This window comes from Canis lupus, chromosome 26, assembly GCF_048164855.1.
Source record: "Canis lupus baileyi chromosome 26, mCanLup2.hap1, whole genome shotgun sequence".
Taxonomy (NCBI): domain Eukaryota; kingdom Metazoa; phylum Chordata; class Mammalia; order Carnivora; family Canidae; genus Canis; species Canis lupus.
The window spans coordinates 6,148,531-6,175,205 of record NC_132863.1 but is presented as its reverse complement, the minus strand read 5'-3'; the positions used below and the strand labels follow the sequence as shown (position 1 = coordinate 6,175,205).

At 46.0% G+C, this 26,675-nt stretch overlaps 1 protein-coding gene across 1 annotated transcript in view; it reads left to right on the top strand.

The window, feature by feature from the left end:
• Positions 1-26,675, top strand: part of SLC24A3 (solute carrier family 24 member 3) — a 481,958-nt gene that overhangs the window by 50,344 nt on the left and 404,939 nt on the right. The window contains exon 2 of the mRNA XM_072799866.1: positions 10,155-10,283. Within this exon, the coding sequence (XP_072655967.1) occupies positions 10,155-10,283 (129 nt within the window). The remainder of the gene's footprint in view (positions 1-10,154; positions 10,284-26,675) is intronic.

Sequence of the window (26,675 nt, the reverse complement as noted above, 5' to 3'; positions counted from 1 at the left end):
GAAGAGGCCTTTTCTTTTTTCTTTCTGGCACCCTTTCAGAAGGCTTACTGACCTTGGCTTATGGTGGCCATGACAGAGGAGGTCTCTCTAAGTATTTGACCTGGAAGGGCCTGGTGTCAGGCAGAGTGTGTGGGCTGGACCGGCGGGGCGCAGACAGGCATGCATGGAGCAAACTGCAAGGAGTGTGGTGAGAGGCCACTGGGTAGGTCCTCAATACTGAATCTTTTTTTTTTTTTTTTAAGATTTTATTTATTGATTCATGAGAGACACAGAAAGAGGCAGAGACACAGGGAGAAGGAGAGGCAGGCTCCCTGCAGGGAGCCTGATAAGGGACTTAATCCCAGGACCCCGGGATCATGACCTGAGCCAAAGGCAGATGCTCAACCACTGAGCCACCTAGGTGTCACCTAAATACTGAATCTTGATTGTCCTCGCCAGCGAGCATTTCCAGGGGGGAAATTATTGGCACTCTTCTTTGGTCATGACACTAGAACAAAGCCTGATTCTTGAGGCAAATCCCCAATCCTTGGACGTTAGTTGGCGGGCTTCGCTGGGGATAGGGTGAGGGAGGTGTTGCTCTCTGGCTGGAAGGTGAGAAGCCATCTTGCCCATTCCTCAGGTAGCAGGTGGAGGCCTGAAGGTCCCACATGTGTCAGCCTGTCCTAGTCTGGCCATTCATGTGTTTCCTCCCTGTCTTTCCTTTCCTGGTGCTGGATCTCTGACTCGGGACTGAAACCTGAGAGGGAATGAATGGATCCTATCTTTCTTTCCACTCAACCTTAGAGCCATTTCTCTCTGATGGCTGGCTTTAGTTTCCAACTTGGAAAGGGACAAGCTGTGGGCCAGCAGATAGGAAAAAGTGAGCAGAACCAAGTGGCTTTGTGCTTTAGTGAAAACCACCCTGGCCGTCCTCTCTTTGGTCCTGTCCCTCTCATTGTGAAGCATCAAGAGAATATTTTAGTTCTGGTGTCAAGTTCTCTGATGTGAGAAGAGGGGAGAAAAGGAAAACAATTATTGGCACATCTCCATGTCTATGGCTCTAGACCAATCACATCTTCCCACTTGCTTCAGGAGGCATTCTTTCCAGGATGCGGCCAAGGTTACCTTCGGTAGCTGACATAATTTGGTGTCCCTTGAGACATCCCTCAGCCTTCCTCAGGTTCTAGCCACAGCTTGCAGTGGGCAGTTCAGCATGACTCCAGACTCCTGTTGTGACGGCCCTCAAGCATGGCCTGGGGTCTTTCCCACTAGGTGGGAACTGACTTGGCCCACTCAAAGGTGCAGCCCAGAATTTGCAGGGTTTCATGGTCCTGGGGCAGCCCTCAGCTGGTGGGCCATGAGAATCACAGCCCTCTTTCTTCACGTAGGCATCTCAGATGCATCTCCAAACTTCTAGTGGGTTTGTGCCCTAGTTGCCAGCAGAAGCAACCTCTATAAGTGTGTCCTTGTATATCTTATGTCCCTTCCCCTGCTTTGCTTTCCACCCTCCCTTGCTCCTCCTACCTGGGATCCCTTTCATAGGAAACTACTTGCATTCAAGTCTTTATTTCAGACTTAGCATTTGGGGAACCCAAACCAGGACATCTCCCAACATGGTAAACACTGCATTGCCTTCTAAAGCATTACTGTAGTGTCACAACAATATCTGAAGCTTTTGTTTGTTTGACTATCGTCTGGCCAAAAGTGACAGGATATTCTGGAGGGTGACAGGCTCCCTCTTTCCACCATCAGTGGCCAGCCTTCATCCCTTGCAGCCTGCACTTGAACCCCTTATGCTCCAAAGCCATCTCAACTCCCAGACAATTTCATGGTGCTCCTATTGCTTTATTAATCTGGTTCATAGAAACCTTTGGGAGACTCCATTCATGGTGAGATGAAAGACACTTACACAGAGAAAGGAACGGGCTCTCCATTTGTCAGTACACCCCATGGACACCATGAGGATGAAGGCCAGGGAAGTTTTGAGAACTGGTGTGTGATACAGATGTGGAGGTTTTCATATTTCCTTCCCACCCTTCAATAAGTCATACAGCCCATCTTCTAAGAGGGCATGACTCTGAAGGATTGGGACAGATGTACTATGGGGCTCTGTCAACTTTTGATCAGATGACTCTACCCTGGATTTAAAAACATCCAAGCTCAAGGAACTTTATTTTTTTAATTTATTTTTTATTGGTGTTCAATTTGCCAACATATAGAATAACACCCAGTGCTCATCCCATCATGTGCCCCCATCAGTGCCCGTCACCAGTCACCCCCACTCCCCGGCCCACCTCCCTTTCTACCACCCCTAGCTCGTTTCCCAGAGTTAGGAGTCTCTCATGTTCTGTCTCCCTTTCTGATATTTCCCACTCATTTTTTTTCTCAAGGAACTTTAGAGGTTGGATCATTCACACCTTTCAATTTTTAGATGCAGCAACTGACATAAAGTGGCTTACCTTTTCCACCAGCCTAGAGCTAGTTACAGAACTGGCACTAGAATCTCAAGTCACTAAATGCCCAACATGGTGAATTCCTAGGACCACAAGCCTGGGGTCCTTGGAACAGACCCACTTGCTTTATTTAGTAAGCAATGGAAGAAGATGGAGCAGTTTTGAAAAAAGAGAACTCTGAGACCAGCTGCTGGGGCTGGATCTTTAAAGCTTTTCAGAGGATTCTGAAGATGGATGTGGGGAGGCAGATGTGGCAGGAAGCATCTCAGGGTCCCCGCACAGCACCATGGAGGCCAAAGCACCACCTCTGGCTGTGGCTTATGTAGTGCTTACAGAGGGGCTTTTCTGGTCTCTGAGGATGTTAAGAAGTCCCTGCATTTCTGACTTCAGAGGTGGTGAGACCAATCTGGAAACCGTGTACTGGGAGCCATGCCAGCACACAACAACATCTGTGAATGAGTTAGAGTAGGAGATTGCACACAAATCACCTGTATATTTATTTATTTATTTTTAAAGATTTTATGTATTTATTCATGAGAGACACAGGGAGAGGCAGAGACATAGGCAGAGGGAGAAGCAGGCTCTTCACAGGGAGCTGAATGTGGGACTTGATCCCAGGGACTCAGGATTGTGCCCTGAGCTAAAGGCAGATGCTCAACTGCTAAGCCACCCAGCCATCCCCAAATCACCTGTTTAGATGCAGCCTTTCATTCAGTGTGAGTCTGAGTGGGGGGTCCTGGATTCTGTATTTCTAGCAAGCTCCCAGGGGATGCTCATGTGGCTGGTCCCAGGACCACTATGAGTAGCAAGGCTATTATGAGAACAGTTTTGTCCAGGAACCTGGAAGACCTTAATTTCTGGTTCAGGTTTGCCACTAAAATTCTCAGTGTGTCATTTAAACATGACCCCCTCGTCAAAGGGCATGACCCCTGAGGGATGATACAGAATCACCCGAGGGTCTTTCCTGGGGATTCATTGATTACTCCCAGTCCCACCCAGTGGCCTGACTGAGATACTATGACACTGTGGCTATCCAGCATCTCCTGAGTTCTAGGCCAGGCAGATATGGTGAGGAGGAAAAGACAGAAAGGCTGGATATTCCTGGACCTTATGTATGGGTTGGAGGGTGAGGAGGAGCAATAAAGACAGGTTATGATTCTGACTGTGACAGGTGATCTGAGGGAGGAATGGGAGCTTGTGGTGAGAGAGGCCCAGGAAGGTCAGGGAAAGCTGCCTGGAGGAAGGGCTTCCCTCTGGAAGCAGTGAGGGACTCAGAGTCTCACAGCCAGGCCTGCCTTGTTTGCACCATGGCAGAGTCTATATCTGGGGCCGGTTTGGACTCTTGGCTCATGCCTTTGGGCTGGGTGCCCTGGGCCATCCTTTGTCCCCATGGGCACTCTTGCAGGGGCTCAGCCTCTGTGGGCCTGGGGTGGGTGTGTGAGCTGGGCTGTGTAGGGCTCGATGTGAGAAGGGAAGAGGGAAGGTGCAGTAGTGGTGGGGACTTTGCAGGGGAGTAGAGGGATGGCTGGGTTTTCCTTTCTCCTCCTGTGGGTTAGTTTGCACCAGGACTGGTCATGGGACCAGTCTTTCTGATGCAGGACATGACTGGGCAGCAGTCTGCTGTGTGCTCCGTGCCCTCCTTTTCTCTGTTGGAGGCCCCTGCTTTCCTGCATCCTCAGTCCTGCAGGGGCAGACAGGGTCGTTTCCTATGCCCTGCAGGTTCCCTGTGTGTGTTGCCAGAGGACTGCCCCTTTGGGCATGGATGCAGTGGCTTCGGCTCCAGTGTGCCCCATGCAGCTCCTGATTCTGCCGGGCCTGAGATTTGCATTACCGTCCAGCCCTCAGGAGGTGCCCATGCGTGGCAGGAGACCTCCAGAGGACAGGGCATCAGCGGCAGTGCCCATGTTGGCATGGCAGGTGGTTTGGGGCTCCTCTTCCCCTCTGAGTGAAAAGGAGGCCCAGGAGAGGTACTAGAAGGCTTCAACTCTTGGAGAGGTGTTGTGCCTCGGCGCTGGGAGGTTTTAATTCAGTGTGAAAGCTACAACTTGCGAATGCCATGCGTGTTTGGAGCGCAGGAGAGGGGAGAACTTGACCCAGTGCACCAGGTTTTCAAAGTCCCCCACCCACCGGACAGCGTGTGTAAGCAGCTAGAGAGACGAGGAGTTTATTTTTTTTTATTTTTTATTTTTTATTTTTTTATAATAAATTTATTTTTTATTGGTGTTCAATTTGCCAACATACAGAATAACACCCAGTGCTCATCCCGTCAAGTGCCCCCCTCAGTGCCTGATACCCATTCACCCCCAACCCCCGCCCTCCTCCCCTTCCACCACCCCTAGTTCGTTTCCCAGAGTTAGGAGTCTTCATGTTCTGTCTCCCTTTCTGATATTTCCCACCCATTTCTTCTCCCTTCCCTTATATTTCCTTTCACTATTATTTATAGTCCCCAAATGAATGAGACCATATAATGTTTGTCCTTCTCCGACTGACTTACTTCACTTGGCATAATACCCTCCAGTTCCATCCACGTTGAAGCAAATGGTGGTTATTTGTCGTTTCTAATGGCTGAGGAATATTCCATTGTATACCTAAACCACATCTTCTTTATCCATTCATCTTTCGATGGACACCGAGGATCCTTCCACAGTTTGGCTATTGTGGACATTGCTGCTAGAAACATCGGGGTGCAGGTGTCCCGGCATTTCATTGCATCTGAATCTTTGGGGTAAATCCCCAACAGTGCAATTGCTGGGTCGTAGGGCAGAGTTTAAATAGTATGTGGGCTCCCTGCAGCAACGAGGTGCTTGGATCTGCTCTTCTCTGCCTTTCTGGAAGCTTTGAGGCAGTGGAGAGGACCCGGTGCACAGCCCATTCAGCCTCTGGCTTCTTCCTCTGCTGGTGGTTTTGGAGAGCTCGCAACCTCCCCGCGGTTTGTGTTCCTTTCCAAGGACCAAGAACAGTGCAGAGACACACTCTTCTTTCAGCTGGAAGATCCATGTGAAAATCCATGTGCAGAAGGTGGCGCCTCCTTTTCTTCCTCTTCACCCCCAGAGGGTGAGAACCACTGGGCTCACCCTCGAAAGACTCTGGGACTGGGGTCAGGAAGGGGGCCATGTGGATGATGCTGCTGGGGGCTGGCACATTCGCCCCTGCTCACCGAGTGTGCAGAAGGCGGTCTGCTGGCTGCGGGCTTATGCAAACCTGACCTCCAACCCTGGGGTGAAGACCCAGGGCGCGGAGAGTGGAGACAGCTGTGTAAACTGCAGGGTGGGGTATTTATAGCCATGGTGAGGAGCGCTGAGCCAGCCTGGAGAGCCAGAGCCAGCCACTGTGGCCATCGGCTCTTGTTCTCCGTTCAGTGAGCTTTCTGGAGGTTATTTCTTCAATGTTGCATTAGACATTCCAGACTCAGTTTCTTCATCTGCAAATGAGGGCGCTCTTGCCCTGATCCTCTGGGTGTTTCAGAGTGGTGGCTCTCCCCATCCAGTGTTCAAGAAGAAATGCAGTATTCCAGTTTTCAGGGAAGGGAGAGTTAACACAGCCTCTCAAAGGGAGCCTGCTGACCCCTTGAAGCCGTGTCCCCTGGGCTCCCGGAGCTCCTGGGACCAGGTGAGATGCTCTGGGCTTTGGAGTCAGATCTGGGATTAATTCCCCGCTTGACCTCCAATGCCATCAGCAACAGCAATGAGACAGTGGAAACGCCCCATGAGAGCTCGGAGTGCCTTGGTGCCTAGGCAAGGGGCACACAGGACAGTCGTGATGCTGCTGCAGCAGACCCCTCCCATCTGTTGCCTGTCTGTGTGTCTGCGGGAGTCCCTCCCTCAGAGAGCAGACAGGCCCCCCCTCTCCCAGGGGCCCAAGGCCAGTATTTGGAAAGGATGGAAGCTGTGTGGGATCAGGGTACACATAGGAGAAAGCGTGTCCATCTTAGGGGGAATGCCGGGATGTGGGGCACCCAGGGAAATCCATTCTTGATTTGGGAAAACTTTGAGTTCTCCAAGACCCCGTCCCAGGGAGGAAGAGGGGGGTGCAGAGAGAAAGAGAGAGAGGCGGTAGTGGGGGAGGTGGTAAGAGCAGGAGAGGGTGAACACACAGCTCTGTAATGGAAACTTGGCACCCAGCCTCCACTTCTTTCCTTCCTTAGTGCAATGTGGCTTGAGTCTCGGGTTGAGAACGTCTTCCCCTTTAGGCAGGCTCCTTGCCGGATCGCCACAGTCTGAGCCTGTCCCCCCTTCTCAGAGCCCGCGGTCCTCCAGGCTGCCTCTGCTGGTGACACAGGACCTGTGAGCCTCCTGCCTCCCTCCTCACGCGCCCCCTTCCCCCCACCCCGACTAATTAGGCCAACATGCAGCTTCCAGGGCTTGGCAGAGTAGGAGCCAAGAATGTGGTGGACAGGCGCCAAGTGTTTTTGTTGACATTGCTCAAGTGCAGTTTTGTGGAGCAGCCTCTGCCGGAGCAGAGAAGCGCAAGCAAGCTGGAGATGAGAAGGGAGTGCAGTGAGAAAGCCAGTGTGGGTGCCTCTACCAGCGCCCTCTGCCTACCCCCTTCCCATCCCGGGGCCACCCTCTGCCCCCCTGGTCCTGAATTCAACAATGGAGCCCCCCAGCTCCTGACCCACAGGCCTGGCTTCAAGCTATAAACCAGCCAGCCACACCAAGTGGGGCGCCCCATGTTCACTGGGGTTTGGGGAACCATTCTCTTTTCTGTTGGTGGTGGCTTCATGCAGTTTAGGGAGCCTATCTTCACCCCTAACCTGGAAGAAGGTGCAGGCCGCATTGTTGATCTGCCTTGCAGTAGCTGAATGCTGCAAGCAGGTACACTTCATCCTCTCTAGGATCACCAGACCTGGGTTCACATCCCCATTCTGCCCCTCGTTGCCTGCTGTGGGACCTTTTAACCTCCTCTTTCTTTAGTTTCCTTATTTGAAAATGGAGCTGATAGTTCAAAATAAGGCTTCTGGGATGCCTGGGTAGCTCAGCGGTTGAGCACCTGCCCCTGGCTCAGGGCGTGATCCGCAGTCTCAGGATCCAGTCCCATGTCAGGCTCCCTGCCTGGAGCCTGCTTCTCCCTCTGCCTACGTCTCTGCCTTTCTCTCTCTGTGTCTTTCATGAATAAATAAATAAAATCTTAAAAAAAAAAACAAAAAAGAAACAAAATAAGGCTGCTGTTAAAACGAAACATGAATGGAACAGAAAGTTCTTTGCACGTGATAGACATTCAGTAAATGGAAGCCATGACAGCTATTAAATGGTAGTTGATGTGGCTGGCTATGGATTGGCTCTGATTTTAGGCCAATTTCTTCTCCTGTGACTTATTTGCTCCAACTGTAAGTCTAGCACCAACTGCCCCTTCCTCCCTTACCAGGATTTTGTGAGGACAAACAGAATGGAGTATAATATTGTCACACTTGGTTCTCCGTGGGAAGGAAGTGAATGCAATGATTGCTGTCATCACTCTGATTTTCTCAGACTCTGGTCTCTGCATTAGCAGATCCATGGTTAGTGGTCAAATATATTTTGGTTAAGATAAAAATTTGTAGGTTTTGGAATCTGGAGGTGCCACCTTAATAGTCTCTAATGCCTGAAGATATTGAATCATTGTGTAAAAAAAATCCTCTAATTTTCTGCTACAATAGCTGGCTTTACTTTTACATCTCTTAATTGGTATCAGCTTTTCTTTCAGAATTAGAGAACCATGGAAACTTGGCTTAAGAAAGAACTTTGGAAGTCATTGGAAGGGACACTTGCTTCTTTGCAAATCTTTGGAGTCTTCCTAAACATTCGGATTGCAGTACAACCAAGCACTTTTCTTTGACCCAGATTATGAGAACAGCAGAGTGGCCAATCGGTTGGTCCATAGCCACTCTATCTTTGGATCATGCCCTTCCCGTATCTCTTCATTCTTGCCTCTTTAGTGCTCATGGGCACCGTTCAACTTTTAGCACCTGTGTCTCATTGTCTAAGGCCTTTTACTGGGTGCTAGAGCCCACCTCAGACACGTAAGTGGTAGGTTAGAAGTGCCAGGGAATTCACGTCCCCTGGGAATAGCCTTCAACCAGTGGCAGACCAGGAGTAGGTGGATACCTACCTAAGCTTCCTCCCCTCCAGTGGCTGAGATACTTGTCTACCCTGACCCCTAGAGCTTTCCAGGGGAGTCAAGCTCTGGTTTACATTTTAGCGACTGGTTCGAAGTGTACCACCTGTTGGCTGGCTCCCAGTTCCCCATCCTATTTTCCTGTCCCCCTACATGAGCTTGCTGGGACCACCCCCACCCGCCATAGGAAACATCTGTGTTTAAATCTGCATTTCAGGGGCTGCTGTAGAAACCCAGCCTGAGACAAATGGGATGTCTTTTTCCATGCTTATAGATAATTTGTGACAATACGGGACTGTATTCACATTTCAGGGCTGCTTGTTGGATTTTCAGGCCACTGACCTTACTGTTTCTTCATAACTTTTTGAAACATTTTTCTCTGCTTTTTCTCCATTCCTAATCCTAAGAATTAATTATGGGGGTGAACCAGATAATGACACGAATGCCTTGCTTTCACCTTGAATTGTCTTTGGTATTGTCCTCTCAGTTGTGACTGAACTGATGTATGTGGCCATCACGTAAGCTTTTGCCTTTCAGAATCTAAACATATTTAGATTTAGATGTAGAATGTGGAGCATTCTACATTTTTTTGTGTGAATATGGCCAGAATAGCTGTTCTGGCTAATATGTATAAGTTGTAGTGAGATATGTTGATAATTTAATATCTGAGAGCAGATTCCCTTTGATTGAGGAAGACTGCAGTGCATGAATTGCTGCTTTTACCTGTGTCTTATGGCTTAGGTGAGATGCCTACAAACATTGTGACTTCCAGAAACTTCCATGAGTCCTACTTTATCCATCCCCAAAGCGGGAATAGTTATTTCAACACATACTTACTGAGCACCTCCTCTGAGTGATTTGGTGTTAGAGAGACAACAGCGGACAAAGTGGACAACATCCTTGCATCCTCTTGCTTTCCCAAGCAGTGTCATGAGGTTCAAATCCAATCATGAAGGTGGAATCATTTGGGAACCTAAAGTCACTGTGGAAATAGAGGAATGAGTATGATGACATTCAGCTCCTCATTGCCTGTTTCAGAACACCACACTGATGTGGCTGGGTGGGGTGCACTCTTTGGCCTTTTATGAAGACCACTTGGCCCCTGAATTAGGCCCTTATCTTGTACTTAGATCCACTGTCTGGCCACTGCAAGTCTGGGCGCTCAAGGGGCATCCCTTGCCTCATGCCACATCTTACTTTAGTTCCTGGGAGTGAAGAATTAAGGCAGGGAAGGACAGCAGGTCATAAATTGTGCTTTATCAGGAAAGTTATACTGTAGACAATTGGAGCCTAATACCAGTGGAGAGAACTCTGTGATCCAGTTTAGAATACACACCTCATAGTCATCCCACTGGGGCGGTGAGGTGATTCTGAACCACTTCCTCCCAGTCCATGGCTGAGGGTAGCATCTGTTGGGCCCAGTAGGATCCAGCAGTCAGTGGAAGCCCTCAGGCAGTTAGAAGTAGTGTGGATGGAGTATAATGATAAGTTCCAGGGTTGGGGTTGGGAGGTGGGTAATAGGCTCACCATTGAGCAAATGATGGCTAATTAGGGCACCGGACACCCAGCATCGGTAAAGGCTAAACCCCGGCTGTTAGTGATGTGTGGTTGTGATCTTTTTCTCCCCAGACCTTGACTTCATGGACCTCCTAGGGGAAGACAGACAATGGACGGTGGGGAGGAAGTTAATGCAGGTGAATGACACTCTGACTTCAGAGGATGCAGGACCCCGGAGCAGCAAGAACTGCACAGAACCAGGTAATGGGAACAGCTGTGTTGTGGGCAGTGGCTGCCGTTTTCTCTGCTGTGGCTAAGGAAGAGCTGGATGCCATGCCTTCCCTTGGAGTTCTCATCCAGAGAGATAGTTAGGGCAGGCATCTAAGAAACCAAAAGGTGACATTCCTGGGGACAATTCAGGTGTGATTCTACCTTTGTATTCTTTTTCTACAACAGGAGTGAAAAGGTAAGTCAAAGTCACTGATCCTCCGGACTCTGTGCTGATATCAATCGTGGAGCCTAGTGCTCTCTCAGGTGGGAAACTAAGTCCGGAGCATACTGGGTGAGGATGTTCTGTGGCCATCTTTGCTTTGATCCCTAGAACCCACTCTGGCTGGTTTTTAAGCAGGAGCCTTGTGTCTGTCTCAGTAAAGACATATAGGTTAAACCTCCTTACCTATGTTGTTGGTCTTCTTGGGAGAAGTGAAAACTCATTTCTTAGTTGTTATATTTGATATGTCATGTCTTTCCTCAGAAATATAGGGTACATTTTATCTCCAGTGTATTAAACTTAAAAGGAAAGCAAACAGAAAAGGAGTGAAGGGGCTTGGAATTGTACCAACTAGCTCACCAAGTCTTAGGAAATGGTGAGCACCTTCTGCAGGGATGAGGGTCTTGCTAGTTTAGATCAGAGCTCAGCAACTTTGTCTCACAAATGGCCAGATAATAAAAATTTTAGCCTTTGTAGGCCATATGCCATGTCTATAGTTTTTTTTAAAACACCTTTTACAATCCTTTATACATTTAAAAATCATCCTTAGCTCACAGACGGTACAGAACAGGCACTGGGAGGTATTGGCCTGTGGCTCTGCTTTGCCAACCATGACTTGGACTGCTTGGCTCTCTGGGGCTTACCTTCCGTGTGTGGTGGGGACTTGGGCCCTATGTGTGCCTGCTCTGAGGGGTGAACAGCTCAACCATGTGTTGATCTCACATCCAAAGGCCAGTCTTCATTTTTAGGGTCATGCTGGAAAGATAGAAACAGTCTTCATTGCAGCCCAAGGAACCTTAGACCTTTGAAAACAGAAGGTGCTCTGTGAAGTTCTGTGCCTACTTTTTTTGGGGAGGAAGGTGGGTAGAGGTATCCTTTATCAGCATACTGAGAATTTTAACAGTCTATTCCCAAGCAGAGCTGGAGAGAATTAAAAATAGATTACCAGCGCCGCCTACCCCCCCCAAACCCACAAGAACCCACAATGCTACATAATCTATGTTCCTCAAGCTGGAGAATTCAGGGGTCACGGTACCTATTATTAAATGCTCTGAAGAAACACTCTTGAAGGTTAGCGAAGCACATGACTGCAACATGAGCTAGAAGCCAAAATGGGTGTGATGGGTTTGAGCACCACATTGAGCACACAGAGTCCTTTGTAGAGAGATGTGCCAAGAGCCCTGGTTGCTGATCTGGTTGTGTAGCCAAATATTTTTCAACATCCTCCTATAACTAAAAGACAGATGGTGAGTGAGATATCAGAAGTCAGGAAATACAGCATTAGGGAGTCCAGTCGTTACCTTTGGTATACCTTTGGAATGAGAAAGAACGGAGTCACACACTGGACAGTGACTGGTTGAGTTTAGCCACCATGCTGTTCCCTGTTGGGAGATGAGTGTTGGGGGAGGTGATGCTGTCTCTGTGAGTGGCATTGCTCACTGTACCAAGAAGTGTCTTTCTCAGAATGATAGGTATAAAAGAATAAAGCACATTAAAAGCCATTGCAAAAGAGGAAATGACTCAGCTTCCAGATAGAAAGGAAGATGTTCAGGTTTTTAAAAAGAACACAAGCCCAGCACCTGCTGGTGTTGGCAGGGAAGGCAGAGGGGGAGAGGGGAGGGAGGGCTTCTAGAAGGCAGCAGAAGGAGTGAATAAGAGCTCATAATGCTGCTTAGGGCTAGTCCAGAAAAAATAAAGACCCAGAAGAAACATTCTTGATTTGTTTGCAGGCTATGGGAACTGGACTTGATTTCTGAGGCCCTTGACTCTGAGCCAGATGCTACAAGGAAGGTGATAGTGTCCCAAACAGGAGGGGGTCTTTTTTAAGTTCTGACACATCAAGGGCCTGCCTGGAGTCTCTGTTGTTCACCAAGCCTGCTTTGACCACACCAAACTGCTGTGACCATTTTGTTTGCCAAATGTTTTTGATACAAAATGTCTCTAACTGTGCTGTCCAATATGGACACTCAGTGGCGACTTAAATTCAAATTAATTCAAATTAAATAGATTAAAAGTTCAGATTCGCACCTGCACTGGCTACATGTCAAATACCTAATAGCTGTATGTGGCTCATGGCTACCATATTGGAGAGCACAGATCATAGAACATTTCTATCATCATAGAAAGTTCTATTGAACAGGCAGGTCTAGAACTTCCATGTATCTTTGCACATACCTCCCATCTCTCCAGTTTAATTGCCAACACCTCAAAGATATAAAGCGGGCATGTAGATTTTGAGAGTCCCATCTCTTCCTGGGTTTTGGGGTCACCCTCACCTGGATTTCACTCCCAGCTTAGAAGCTGTGGGCCTGGGCAAAATAGGCTTTCTGAGCCTCTGTCTGCATCTGTGAAAAATTGAGATAATCATTCTGATCTTTCATGACTGCTGTGAGAATTGGTAATGAAGTAATAAAGTATGACCAGCCTAGTGCCCTTGTGTGGTAGTTCTATAGTTAGAGCTCGCTCATGAATTTCTCACTGCTGCTGTCTCTCTATTACAGGTGGGTTGTGGAACTGCCTTCTCCAGCCCCTCCCCACAGGACTGGGCACACTCAATCCATCTGGTTCTGTCAATAGACCATGTCCTCAGGTGGCCTGGGTCTGAGCAGTCAGGAAGCTGGGCTGAGAGGTTCAAGCACTATTTTCTAATACAGACAAACTTGAAAGGTCTCACCACGGTAATGAGCACAGCACCTCTGAGGAATGCTCTCTTTCTACAAGAATATGGTCAAAACATGACCACACACACACATGACCCCCGGTAGCCTTGGTGCTCTTTCCAGAATGCTGTTGGAAGTCTGCTTCTCTGTCTGCATGGAACAGATACTTTACACAAAAATGTTGAGAGCTAAAGCACTCATAAGGTCAGGATTTGGAATTTAAATTCAGTAATATTCATCTTCCCTACCTTTAATGTACTGAGAGGGCGGAACTAAACTGGACTGAGCCAGGGCTCAATTGCCAGAGAATAGCCTTAAGAGGTCAGAGCAGCCCTGTAGGCAGTGAATATTGCTTGTCCTGGTTGAATGCAGTGGTGTCTACTCTCAAAAGTCTTAAGTGTATGGTCTAGGAAGTGAGCCATGTGGTTTCTGGACCAGTTTCCCTTCTGCTTTGTGATGATGTCAGCAGAGCAAGAGTCTACTTCCAAAGATGATGCATTGGGGTTCCCTCTGTGTTCAGAGGGGGTGATTACTTACTTGGGGACCCGAACATTTAGGGTGCCAGCATGCGCCATGGCCATGTGAGTAATGGTACCAGGGTCATAGGCAGGAGTTAACTGGGCTCTTGTCATAAGGTACACCTGGTGCTACCTGTGATGTCACTGAGCTTCTCAGACTGTGTCCTTGGAACCCCTGGCTTTGGGAGCCATTAGAGTAAGTATATTCAGATCCTGGAGATGCAGTGACCTCCATCCTGGTTGTATCCTCTGTGCAGGATAGGGGGCTGGTTTGCCTCTCAGACATCAGCTTCCTCATCTGTCAACTTGACCTGCAACTAGTTCATCCTTACTACTCCTTCTACTGGACAAATCCAGTAGTTCCACGACACTTCAAAAGAGAGATTAATTTTCATGAAAACCTCCACTCCAAGATTCCCTGCTCCTCTTTCCTGAATAATTTCTTTGCATTTGCAAAATTCCATGTCATACCTCACCCCTCCTTGGACCCTCTTTCCCCTTTCCTATTCTCCTCTGCCCCATCTCCCTCTCTCTTTTCCTTCCCCTGAAAACCAGGTGCCCAGAACCCCCAGCCAGGGGTGAGGATGCAGGGTGCCCATTATAGGGTCAGTGCTGTCTTTGGTTGGTGTGACAACACGAAATGACACACTCTTCATATGATAGCTGCCACTTTAAAGATGTGTGTTTTGCAATATTTTGGATTTTTAAAAAATGGCATTCTCCTCTTGCCCTTCCAAGACATGGTTTTGGTGGAAATTGGTAAATTTTTTTTGTCTCCAGAACTGCAGGAAAGAGACTAAGCTCTGGGCTCTAATTTTTCTGCAACTATTCCAGTCCTCTGCAAAATTTTAAGGTTGTTTTCTTAGCCTGACACTGCCGATTTCATCTAGAGCCGGGAAACATATTGTTTTTTGGCAAAAAACACTTGAAACTGTTTACTCAGATGACCTATTAAGTGAAATTTAACTTTGAATAAAATTTATCCATGGAAAATTAAGTTAGCTAAATGTAATATTGAGAGTGGTGGACAACTGTAGCAGAAATGAACTCTTTGTAGTATTTATTTGTAAACTTCGCAGAATTTTATTTATATACTTCTCTGTCTCCAGAAAAATCTATCATCTTTTGGTTTTTTAGTTCTTTGATGTTTTAAGGAAATGAGCTTTTCCTCAGAGTGCGTCCTTCAAATAAACTTTGAAAGAAAGAGCTATTTAAAATGATAGCCTTCGGCGTGGGCTTCACTCTCAGATCATTGGATGTTCGTTTGAAAAAGAGCTTATCTCCCCCCCTCTACCTGCTTAGTTGGGTCTGAGATCCTTGGGCCTGTGCTGTAGGAACCTATGGGGCCTTCCAGGAGTGTTTACTGGATCAGGTGTCTACTGGATTGTCCAGAAACTACACAATCTGAGTGTCAAATATGAATTATAGTAGAGGAGGGAAGCCAGAGGTCCATATAAGAGAAGCAATATGGGATAAGTTCAATGGGTGAATGTGGCCACAGATCAACCAGCAGCAGACTAGTTCGAGGTACAGGTCATGAAGAAAGTTAAGTTTGGCGTTCTACTGTTTTTTTTTTTGTTTTTTTTTTTTTTACTTTAAACCATAACATCAAGGCCAGTTGGTCTAGGGAAGTGGCCTGGGAGATGGGTGAAATAGGTGATGGGGATTAAGGAATGCATTTGTCGTAAGCACTGGATGAATATGGAATTTTTGAATCGATATAGGTACACCTGAAATTAATAATATACTGTGTGTTCACTAACTGGAATTTATTTTATTTTATTTTATTTATTTTTTTAAATTATTTTTTATAATAAATTTACTTTTTATTGGTGTTCACTTTGCCAACATACAGAATAACACCCAGTGCTCATCCCCTCAAGTGCCCCCCTCAGTGCCCGTCACTCATTCACCCCCACCCCCTGCCCTCCTCCCCTTCCAGAGTTCGTTTCCCAGAGTTAGGAGTCTCTATGTTCTGTTCTCATTCATTTGGGGAATATAAATAATAGTGAAAGGGAATATAAGGGAAGGGAGAAGAAATGTGTGGGAAATATCAGAAAAGGGAGACAGAACACTAACTGGAATTTAAGTAAAAACTTAAAAAGATAAAAGGCCAGTTGGTGTATAATTATAGGGCTGGGCCTGACCAATCTATAAAGCATGGAAAGTCCAAATTTCTCATCCTTCACATGAAAAGAAAAAAAAAGATCCAGAGGGGAATAATGACTTGCCTGAGGTCACAGCACTTGTCAGAGCAGAGTAGAGGCCCCCCACTGTAATTGCTATATGTAGATACTCAATATATAATGATAATTAGATTGAAAGCCTGACATCTGCATGATTTAGAGTAGCATTGTCCTGTAGAATTAGAATACAAGCTACAGATACAGTTTTAAATTTTCTAGTAGCTACATTAAAAAATAAAAAGAAAGTGAAATTAACTTTAATTACACATTGTAGGGGTGCTGAGTGGCTCAGTGGGTTGTGTTGGACTCTTGATCTCAGCTCTGAAAAAAGTCCATGGTATTTTGATAGGGATTGCATTAAATGTGTAAATTGCCCTGGGTAGCACTGACATTTTCACAATATTAATTCTTCCAATCCAATTCAAATTGAAATGAGCATGGAATATTTTTCCATCTCTTGTGTCTTCTTCAATTTCTTTCAGGAGTGTTCTGTAATTTTTAGGGCATAGATCCTTTACCTCTTTGGTTAGGATATTCCTAGGTTTATTCCTAGGTATCTTATGCTTTTGGGTGCAACTGTAAATGGGATTGACTCCTTAATTTCTCTTTCTTCAGTCTCATTGTTAGTGTATAGAAATGCCACTGATTTCTGGGCATTTAGTATTCTGCCACACTGCAGAATTGCTGTATGAGTTCTAGCAATCTTGGGGTGGAGTCTTTTGGGTTTTCTATGTACAGTATCATGTCATCTGCAAAGAGGGAGAGTTTGACTTCTTCTTTGCCAATTTGAATGCCTTTGATTTCTTTTTGTTGCCTGATTGCTGAGGCTAGGACTTCTAGTACCATGTTGAATAGCAGTGGTGAGAGTGGACATCCCTGTCGTGTTCCTGATCTTAGGGGAAAGGCTCCCAGTGTTTCCCAATTGAGAATGATATTTGCTGTGGGCTTTTTGTAGATGGCTTTTAAGATGCTGAGGAATGTTCCCTCTATCCCTACACTCTGAAGAGTTTTGATCAGTAATGGATGCTGTATTTTGTCAAATTCTTTCTCTGCATCTATTGAGAGGATCATATGGTTCTTGTTTTTTCTCTTGTTGATGTGATCCATCTATCATGTTGATTGCTTTATGAGTGTTGAACCAGCCTTGCATCCTGGGGATAAATCACACTTGATCATGGTTAATAATCTTCTTAATGTACTGTTGGATCCTGTTGATAAGTATCTTGTTGAGAATTTTTGCATCGTGTTCATCAGGGATATTGGTCTATAATTCTCCTTTTTGGTGGGGTCTTTGTCTGGTTTTGGAATTAAGGTGATGCTAGCCTCATAGAACGAGTTTGGAAGTGTTCCATCCGTTTCTACCTTTTGGAACAGCTTTAGGAGAATAGGTATGATTTCTTCTTAATGTTTGATAGAATTCCCCTGGGAAGCCATCTGGCCCTGGACTTTTTTTCTTGGAGGTTTTTGATGACTGCTTCAGTTTCCTCCCTGGTTATTGGCCTGTTCAGGTGTTTTATTTATTCCTATTCCAGTTTTGGTAGTTTATGGTTTTCCAGAAATGCATCCATTTCTTCTAGATTGCCTAATTTATTGGCTTATAGCTGCTCATAATATGTTTTTAAAATCGTTTGTATTTCCTTGGTATTGGTGGTGATCTCTCCCATTTCATTCGTGATTTTATTAGAGTCTTTTCTCTTTTGTTTTTAAGAAGGCTGGCTAATGGTTTATCTATCTTATTAATTATTTCAAAGAACCAACTCCTGGTTTTGTTGATCTGTTCTACAGTTTTTCCGGTCTCTATTTCACTGAGTTCTGCTTGAATCTTTATTAACTCTCTTCTTCTGCTGGGTGTAGGTTTTATTTGCTGTTCTTTCTCCAGTTCCTTTAGGTAAGAGGTTAGCTTGTGTATTTGAGTTTTTTCCAGTTTCTTGAGGGATGCTTATATTGCAATGTATTTCCCTCTTAGGACTGTTTTTGCTGTATCCCAAAGATTTTGAACATTGTATCTTCATTCTCATTAGTTTGCATGAATCTTTTTAATTCTCTAATTTCTTGGTTGATCCTTTCATCTTTTAGCAGGATGCTCTTTAACCTCCATGTGTTTGAATTTCTTCCAAATTTCTTCATGTGATGGAGTTCAAGTTGCAAAGCATTATGGCCTGGAAATATGCAGGGGACAATCCCAATCTTTTGGTATCTGTTGAGACCTGATTTGTGACCCAGTATGTGGTCTATTCTGGAGAAAATTCCATGTGCACTTTAGAAGAATGTGTATTCAACTGCATTTGGATGTAAAGTTCTGTCAATATCTGTGAAATTCATCTGGTCCAGTGTATCATTTAAAGCTCTTGCTTCTTGGGAGATGTTGTACTTAGAAAATCTGTCATTTGCAGAAAGTGCTGTGTTGAAATCTCCCAGTATTAGTGTATTATTATCTAAGTATGTCTTTACTTTGGTTATTAATTTATTGATATACTTGGCAGCTCCCACATTATGGGCATAAATATTCATGATTGTTAGGTCCTCTTGTTGGATAGATCCTTTATGTACGATATAGTGTCCCTCTTCATCTCTTACTACAGTCTTTGGGATAAACTTTAATTTATCCGATATGAGGATTGCTACCCCTGCTTTCTTTTGAGGACCATTTGAATGGTAAATGGTTCTCCAATGTTTTATTTTCAGGCTGTAGGTGTCCTTAGGTCTCAAATGAGTCTCTTGCAGACAGCAAATAGATGGCTCTTGCTTTTTTATCCAGTCTGAAAACCTGCGTCTTTTGAAGGGCTCATTAAGCCCTTCATGTTCAGAGTTACTATTGAAAGATATGAATTGAGTGTCATCATAATATCTATTCAGTCCCTGTTTTTGTGGATTCTTTGGGCTTCCTCTTTCTTTTACGGGGTTCCCCTTAATATTTCTTGCAGAGCTGGTTTGGTGGTCACATATTCTTTCAGTTTCTGCCTATCTTGGAAGCTCTTTATCTCTCCTTCCATTCTGAATGAGAGCCTTGATGATAAAATATTCTTGGCTGTGTGTTCTTCTCATTTAGGACCCTGAATATATCCTGCCAGCTCTTTCTGGCCTACCAGGTCTCTATGGAGAGGTCTGCTGCTAATCTAATATTTCTCCCCATATAAGTTAAGGATCTCTTGTGTCTTGCTGTTAAGGATTTTTCTCTTTATCTTTGGAATTTGCAAGTTTCAGTATTAAATGTCAAGGTGTTGAATGGTTTATATTGATTTTTGGGGGGGGACCTCTCTATCTCCTGTATCTGAATGCCTGTTTCCCTCCGCAAATTAGGAAAGTTCTCAGCTATGATTTGTTCAAATATGCTTTCTGGTCTTCTCTCCTCTCAGCACCCTCTGGAACCCCAATTAAACAGATTTTTCCTTGGGAGGCTGTCATTTATTTCCCTTAACCTTTCCTTTGGTCTTTCAATTTTTTTCCCCCATTTTCCTCAGCTTCCTTCCTTGCCAACAACTTGTCTTCTATGTCACTCACTCTCTCTTCTACTTCATTAACCCTCATCATTAGGACCTCCAGTTTGGATTGCATCTCATTTAATTGGTTTTTAATTTCGGCCTGATTAGATCTAAATTCTGCAGTCATGAAGTTTCTTGAATCCTTTATGCTTTTTTCCTGAACCACCAGTAGCTTTATAATGGTGCTTCAGAATTGGCTTTCTGTCAGGAATTGTAATCCAATTTCTGTAAGTCTGTGGTAGAGAGTACTGTTTCTGATTCTTTCTTTTGTGGTGAGTTCTTTCTAGTCATTTTGCTCAGTGCAGAATGGCTAAAAACGAGTTGTACTGGAAAAAGGAAGAAAAAAAAAAAGAGAAGAAGCGTATCCTCTGGTTCTATATGTTGTAAATTCCCCGACTTCCCCTGGAGCTTTCCAGCACTGCTCAGTCAAGAACTTGCTGCCCCCTGTCCTTCCAGCTGGTCTTCTGGGGGAGCGGCCTGCTGTGCTGATTCTCAGGTGTGTGCACCTGGGGGAGCTCCCCTGCCCCCCGCCAGGTGCACGGCTCAGTGGGAGCTGTTTACCCCGTGAGGCCTCTGTTCCCTAGAGCCCCGCTCCATTCCAGGTACAAGGTGCCACCAGGAGGAACGACAACACTGGCGGCGGCCAGCTCTCCGGCCCTGGAGTCAGCTGCCGCAGTAACTACCGCAGCTCCCAGTCTGCACTGGCCGGGATGCTTCCAGGGCGGGGGGCGGTGGGGGGCGCTGATCTGCACAGCTCGGGGGTCCTGGTGGCAGGAGCGTCCCCCGCTGTCCTGGGCCCTCCCCGCCTCCGCCTGTCCCGGGGGGAGCACAGGATCCTGGGCTGTGTCCCCCGGCGCCCTGGGATCCGGGCCGCACAGCCCCCTCTGCCCAGGGCCCCCTCCTGAGCTGCTCTCGGGGCCCCCCCGGGCGCTCCAGCCCTTTACCGCACTCAGCCCACGGTGTGCGGCGCGCTCGCCCCCCGGGCGCACCTCCTCTGCTAGTGACCCCGGGAGACCGGGGGCTCCAGGCCCCTCCTGGGGTTCTGCCCGAGTTCCCTGCGAGCGCCTTTCTGTCCGGGAAGAATCCGGTGCCGATTTTTAAAGTTCCTGCTTCTCCGGGGCTGGGATTCCCTGTCCCCGAGGCTCTCGCTGCCCGTCCTTAGCTTGGCTCCTCGCGGGGCCCCTCCCCCACTTGATACTTTTTTATTTTTATTTTTTTCCTGCCTTTCTACCTTGTTAGAAGTGCAAATTGTCTCTGTAGTGTTTCAGCTCTTCTCTCTTTAAATCTCAGGTCGAATTCGTAGGTTTTCAGGCTGATTTGAAAGTTATCTAGGTAAATTGGTGGGGACAGGTGACTTGGGGACCCCACTCCTCTGCCATCTTGCCCCACCTCTCTCCTCAGCTCTGGTCTTGATCACAGGGTTATGAGTTCAAACCCAACGTGGGGCTCCACAGTGGGTATGGATCCTATGTAGGAATATATATGTATGTGATACCTATATTATGTATTTTATATATGATAAGTATATATATTTAATAAAGATGTTAAATTATATATATTCATATTAAATTACTTAAATATATATTTAACCAAATATATACAAAATATTAAGAATGAAAAACCTCAAATCACCTGGTTTGAACCCAAGAAAGAACTAAAATTTTTTTAAAAAGTCTTAAAATCTGTTCTTTATGTACTAACTTACGTAATTTCACCAGTTTATCTCTGTAGTTATGATTTTCATAATGAGTCAGATAGTAGCTGTTGACACTCTTAAGTGCAACAAGTTAGCAACTTACTGTTATCTGCTCTTTAATTTGTATCAAAGTCTTTACTGAATTAATTAGATAGGGAATTAGTAGCTGTTGTTAACAAATAAGTGCTGCAGATTTGGTAGTTTAACATAGAAGTTTATTTCTTTCTTGTGGAAGGTTCTGGTCTTTGGGTGGCCCTATTGCAAGAGGTGGTCTGTGTACTCTGAAGCCTTCCATTTTGAGGCTTTCCCATCCTTATGCTTGTTTCCCAAGGGTGTTGTGTTTCTCTGCTTTCAGAGGCAAAGCGATAGAGGATTGTCTATAGCTGAGTTTGAGCAACTAGAGTCTCACTTCTACTCACATTCCACTGGCCTGGGCTCAGTCACATGACAACTCCTCACTCCTAGGGAGGCTGGGATTTCTATGTTACCAGAATGACCTGGAAGAAGAGAGAGCAGATCTGGTGAACAGCTAGCTAGTCTCTGCTACCTCATTTCCCCTCAGACTTATTTCTTTCTGAAAAAACAGGCTTCCAGTTTTCCTTTATCCTTATCTTATTACAAAAACATTTTTAAAGCTTCTACAGAAAACTCAAAACCTAGACTGATATCTGCTGAGGTGGACTTAGCTCTTGGTTTGACCTTCATGATGCTCACTTGGTCAAGGTGACTCAATTCGACTCTCTTCTCTCCTTGGGAGGGTCACAGGTGAGGTAGGAATTGTCCCAGTTGTGCTTGTTTGCAGATTACATCTCTTCTTTCTAAATATGAGAACCATAGGGAAAATGATGAATGTTTGATGCATGAAGTCATTGGCAATAACGCGAGGACTCAGGTTTCAGAGGAAATCCTAGATCTCAGTTCCATCACTTTTGTCCTTTGGGATGCCAGGTGAATGTCTTAAATTCTCTGAACCTCATTTCCACCATCTGTAAAATGCAGATTAAGATGCCTACTTCACAGAGTTGTGGTAATCATGAAGCCAAGTAAGCTCCATAGGCAGCTGAAACCTCAGTCATCGTATGTGCTTATTAAATTCTAGCTGTGTTATCTTTGATCCCAGAAATATAATGGAAGGCAGGCCAACAGAGGTCACTTGTAAGGACTTTGCCACTCTAAGGCACACTAGGACTGGTGGGATTATGAAGACTATTTGAAGGATGGATGGCTTATTGAGTGCAGTTCTATCCCAGATGTGTGAAGGAGACATGTCAAGAGATTAATCAGGAGGCTTCTGACTAATGCCATCTCTAGGCCTCAGAGGCCACAATATAGACACACAGATAAAGAGTACAGAATTTTCTACTTCACACTAATGAAGGGTTTAAAAGTCTCCAGTTCCAGGAAGAAAGGGCCAGACGCTATTCATTTCTTCTGGCTTCGGCATCCCTTTAGGACTTATTTCTTGAGACTTTCTTAAAAGCCCCATTCTTTAGAAGTAGCCCGGGCAGATCAATCTGGTGAATGGTGTGTAGAATCCTCCCAAAGCAGGTAAAGAATGATAAGCTCTGCTCTTAGATGCTTTTGTGGGTCTGCCTATTTGCGTAGGGCTTTAGATCTTCAAAGCATTTTTACGTTAACTAGCATAATCAGAACATGTTTGGCTCTTGAAAGAAGAACACCTGAAGGCCAGGAATGACTGTATTGTTGATAGATAAATTAGACCTAGATGGAGGCAAGTTGGGTTAAAAGAATTGAGCATTCATGGTCATAAATGTGGAAAGAAGCTTAGAAATTCTTGATTCCAAACCTCTGTTCTCAAGCCAGGGCTCAGTGAACGATGGTCTTAGACCTAATGTGGCCTGTTGACTGTTTTTGTAAATAAAGTTTTATTGGAACCCAGCCATACACATCCATCTGTGTGTTGTCTGTTGGCTGCCTTTGCTATATGAAGGCAGAGCTGAGTAGTTGCAGTACAGACCTCAGGTCCCACAAAGCTTAAAGTATTTACTTGGTGGTCCTGTACCGAGTACTTGGTGGTCACTCCCTGCTCTAGGCCCTGGGACTGGTGTCTCATGTGGCTTAAAAGAGAGGTGAAGGCAAGGATGATATCCCCACTTCTCTTTCTGCTCTCCCTAACCCCTCCCCTAGATGATGCCTATGCCATATTAAAACTAATATCCTATTAAATATTTTTTTTCTATTAAATATTTTTAATATCACTCCTGGGCTGGGGGCCTGTGACTCAGGTACTCCCTGCTTTCTGTTTTCCCTCTTATGCATAGACATGTAATCAACAACCTTCAACGTTGTCTGTCCACATGTTAGGGATCTGTTTAAAGTAGAAGAGTGAAGGAGTCTTGAAAAAACCACTGGTCTGGACCACCTTCTTGTTCCAGGGTGCCCGGGTGTCTGGACCACCTGCCCAATCTTTATTATACTTCGAATTGCTTCCCTTCTGGGTCAGAGGCTGAAGAACCCATGGGGGCAGGCTGCTGATGAGCACCGTCAGCCCACACCACATGCAGGCACTTTGCCCAGGGGTTGCAGGTACACCCTAAGCAGTGAGCAGTGAGCTCATGTGTGTGTGGAGGCCACGGGCATGGGATGGGGTGGCTGGGAACACCTCCCGTGGGGTCAGCTCCAAGGGCAGTCACCTCCTGAGACTGGTGCACCCGTTGGCTATACCTGCATGGCCTTTGAACAATGACAGAAATAGCCACTTCTTGTGGTTGAGGAGCCCATGGGCCATGGCTCCCTCTCCAGTGCTGAGGAAGTTTATTCCTGCCTGCCCCCCAATTTCTCAGTGGTGCCACAGTACCCCTGAGGGTGACCTGGTGACTTTTTTCTTGGATTCCACATTCCAAAGTGATCGTGTGCCACAGATAGACTCATTTCGTGCATGAAGCCAGGACTAGAGTCTAGGGGCACGAAGGGACATCTCCAGGGGCCACCTCTAGTTGGCAGTAGAGTGAGGACGAATGCTGGAAAGCTGGCCTGGGAACCTGCTGGAGAGGAAGAGAGCTGGACTGAGGAGCCCAACCACCAACCAACCAACCAACCAACTAACCAACCAACCAACCAACTAGAGGGAGGATATCAGCCAATTTTAAGACACCAAACCTGTCTTGCTATAGGTTCTTCATTCCTTCTACATTCCTCGTGAGCCACACAGTTGTTCATTTTTAGACTCCGTCTTGGGGGTCCCTGGATTTTGTTTCTAAGATTTCTTTCCCTGAGAAACACCAGGATGGAGTTTCACCTAGCTGTATTTTAAAATGTACATCTGGGGTGCCTGGGTGGCTCTGTAACCTAAGCATTCAACTCCTGATTTGAGCTCAAGTCATGATCTCAGGGTTGTGAGGTTGAGCCCTGCATCAGGCTCTGCATCTCTGGGATATGATGCTCTGCATCTCTGGGATAGCCTACATAAGATTCTCTGTCTCCCTCTCTCTCTATCTCCACTCTCTCTCTCTTTCTCTGAAAAAATAGAAAAATAAAATGTATGTCTGCGGGGATTGGGTGGGAACGTACCTGCCTCGCCTTTCAGGGGATCTAATCTTGTGTTGTAGACCTTGGTTGGTTGCTGAGTGTTTGCCTGTCTCATCCACTCCTTCCCTCCTTCTCAGACCCCTGGGCTCTCTGACACCCCTGGGCTGACCTAGGGCTGATGGTGGGCCTGAGGCCAGGGCCTTGAGATGCTGACAGCCCCTCCCTGGGCACTCTAATCCTGACCTGACTGAGACACACTCAGGCCTGGAGTGGACTCAGAGCTTCAGGGTAGGATGAGGCCCAGGCGAGACCTCTTCCCAGAGGCTCACAGAAGCTCCTCTGGACCTCAGATATTTTAAAACAGGCTCTGTGGACTAATCAGGGCAGTGTGGTTGAGGGCTGTAGTGAGGGCATATCTGGGTTGTGCACTGAGTGTGCCTTCCACAGACCGCACACTTGGGTGTCAAGGCACCCAGCCTTTTGCTTCCTCCTACCTTCTACCTGGGCTGATGGCCACCCTGCCAGTCTGCATTCACTGGGATAGGCCCCATCTACGCCCATTACAAAGTTGACATTCCACCTTGGAGAGTAAGGTTAAATAAGTAGATGTCTGGATTTTCATTTTGGTGCTTCTGAGGTTCCTGATATAGTTTCAACCATTAGCTTGGCTGAAACTTCTATAATGGAACAATAAAATCCCTAAATTAAAGATTAGCAGCCGTTTTTAGAAGCGGACTCTGAACAAAATAGACATGAGCCCAGCTCAGAGGCTTGTCCAGCCCTGCCAAGACCTTGGTGCACAGAGCCGAGCCTGGCTCCACAGCCTGGAGCCAGCAGTGGAGTCTGGGGGCTCACCCAGTGTCCACACCATGGGAATCAGGGGCACTGAGCAGAGAGAGGAAGAGAACAAGAGGCAGAGGATGAGAGACAGGCCATTCTAGAAGGAGCACAGGACTGGGGTCTGAGGAGTCAGGCTGGACTCCGTTAAGCTTCCATCACCTCAGTCACCAAGAAGGCACTCAGGATGCTCACCCTTCCCTGGGATCATTGAGAGAATGGGGAGATAGGGGGTACCCAAGTTTTATAATTAGAAAGTACTTCTGGGTAGAGGGTGGAGGTGGGGATGCAGACCAGGATTCCTCAGACCTAGAGATGAGTCCTGCTTTGACGCCAGTGGGCTAAGGAACCCTAGACCAGTCATGAAACCTCTCAAAGCCTTGGTTTCCTCCCTTGGGAAGTGGGATAATTCAAACAGAAAGGGTTGCCGTAAAGAGTCCTTGGAATAAAGTATGTAGAGTAACATACAGCGGATGCTCAACTCATGAATGGATGTCCATATTTCGAGTACCCACTATGTGCTATGGGGTTTCACACACGGGGCCTCAATCAGTGATGCATAGGAGATTGTGGTTATTAATCATGCATTGATTTAGTGCATTGAGATTTCTACCGTGGGAGGAGAGTGAATGGATCTGACACATACTAATATCATGCAGGTGCACCTCATTTGATTGTACTTCAGTTTATTTTACTTCACAGATACTGTATTTTTTTTTTAATTTTTTTACAAATTGAAAGTTTGTGGCTTGGATGCTGAGCAAGAAGTCTATGGGCACCATTTTCCCAATGACATTCACTTGTTTCATGTCTCTCTGTCACATTTTGGTAATTCTCACAATATTTCAAACTTTGTAATTATTATATTTGTTATGGTGGTTAGTGATTACAACTAGCTAAAAGCTCAGATGATGGTTAGTATTTTTAAGCAATAAAGTATCTTTTAATTAAGTTACACATTTTTTGGCATAATACTATTGCACAATTAATAGACTACAGTAGAATATAAACATAGCTTTTGTATACACTGGGAAACCAAAACATTCACATGACTCACTTTACTGAGACATTTGCTTTATTGCGGTGGTCTGGAATTGAACCTGCAATATCTCTGAGGAATGTCTATAATACCTAGGCAGAATGTAAAAATATTCTTAATTGTCAGGTCCTCCATACTGGTACATGAACAGCCTGTTAGCATCAGCCTCAGTCTCCCAGTGGGTCTTTCTTGGGGAATGGGAATTCCAATTAGCTGCATTCTTGTTGATCTGTCCTGGGAAAATCCAGAGAAAAAT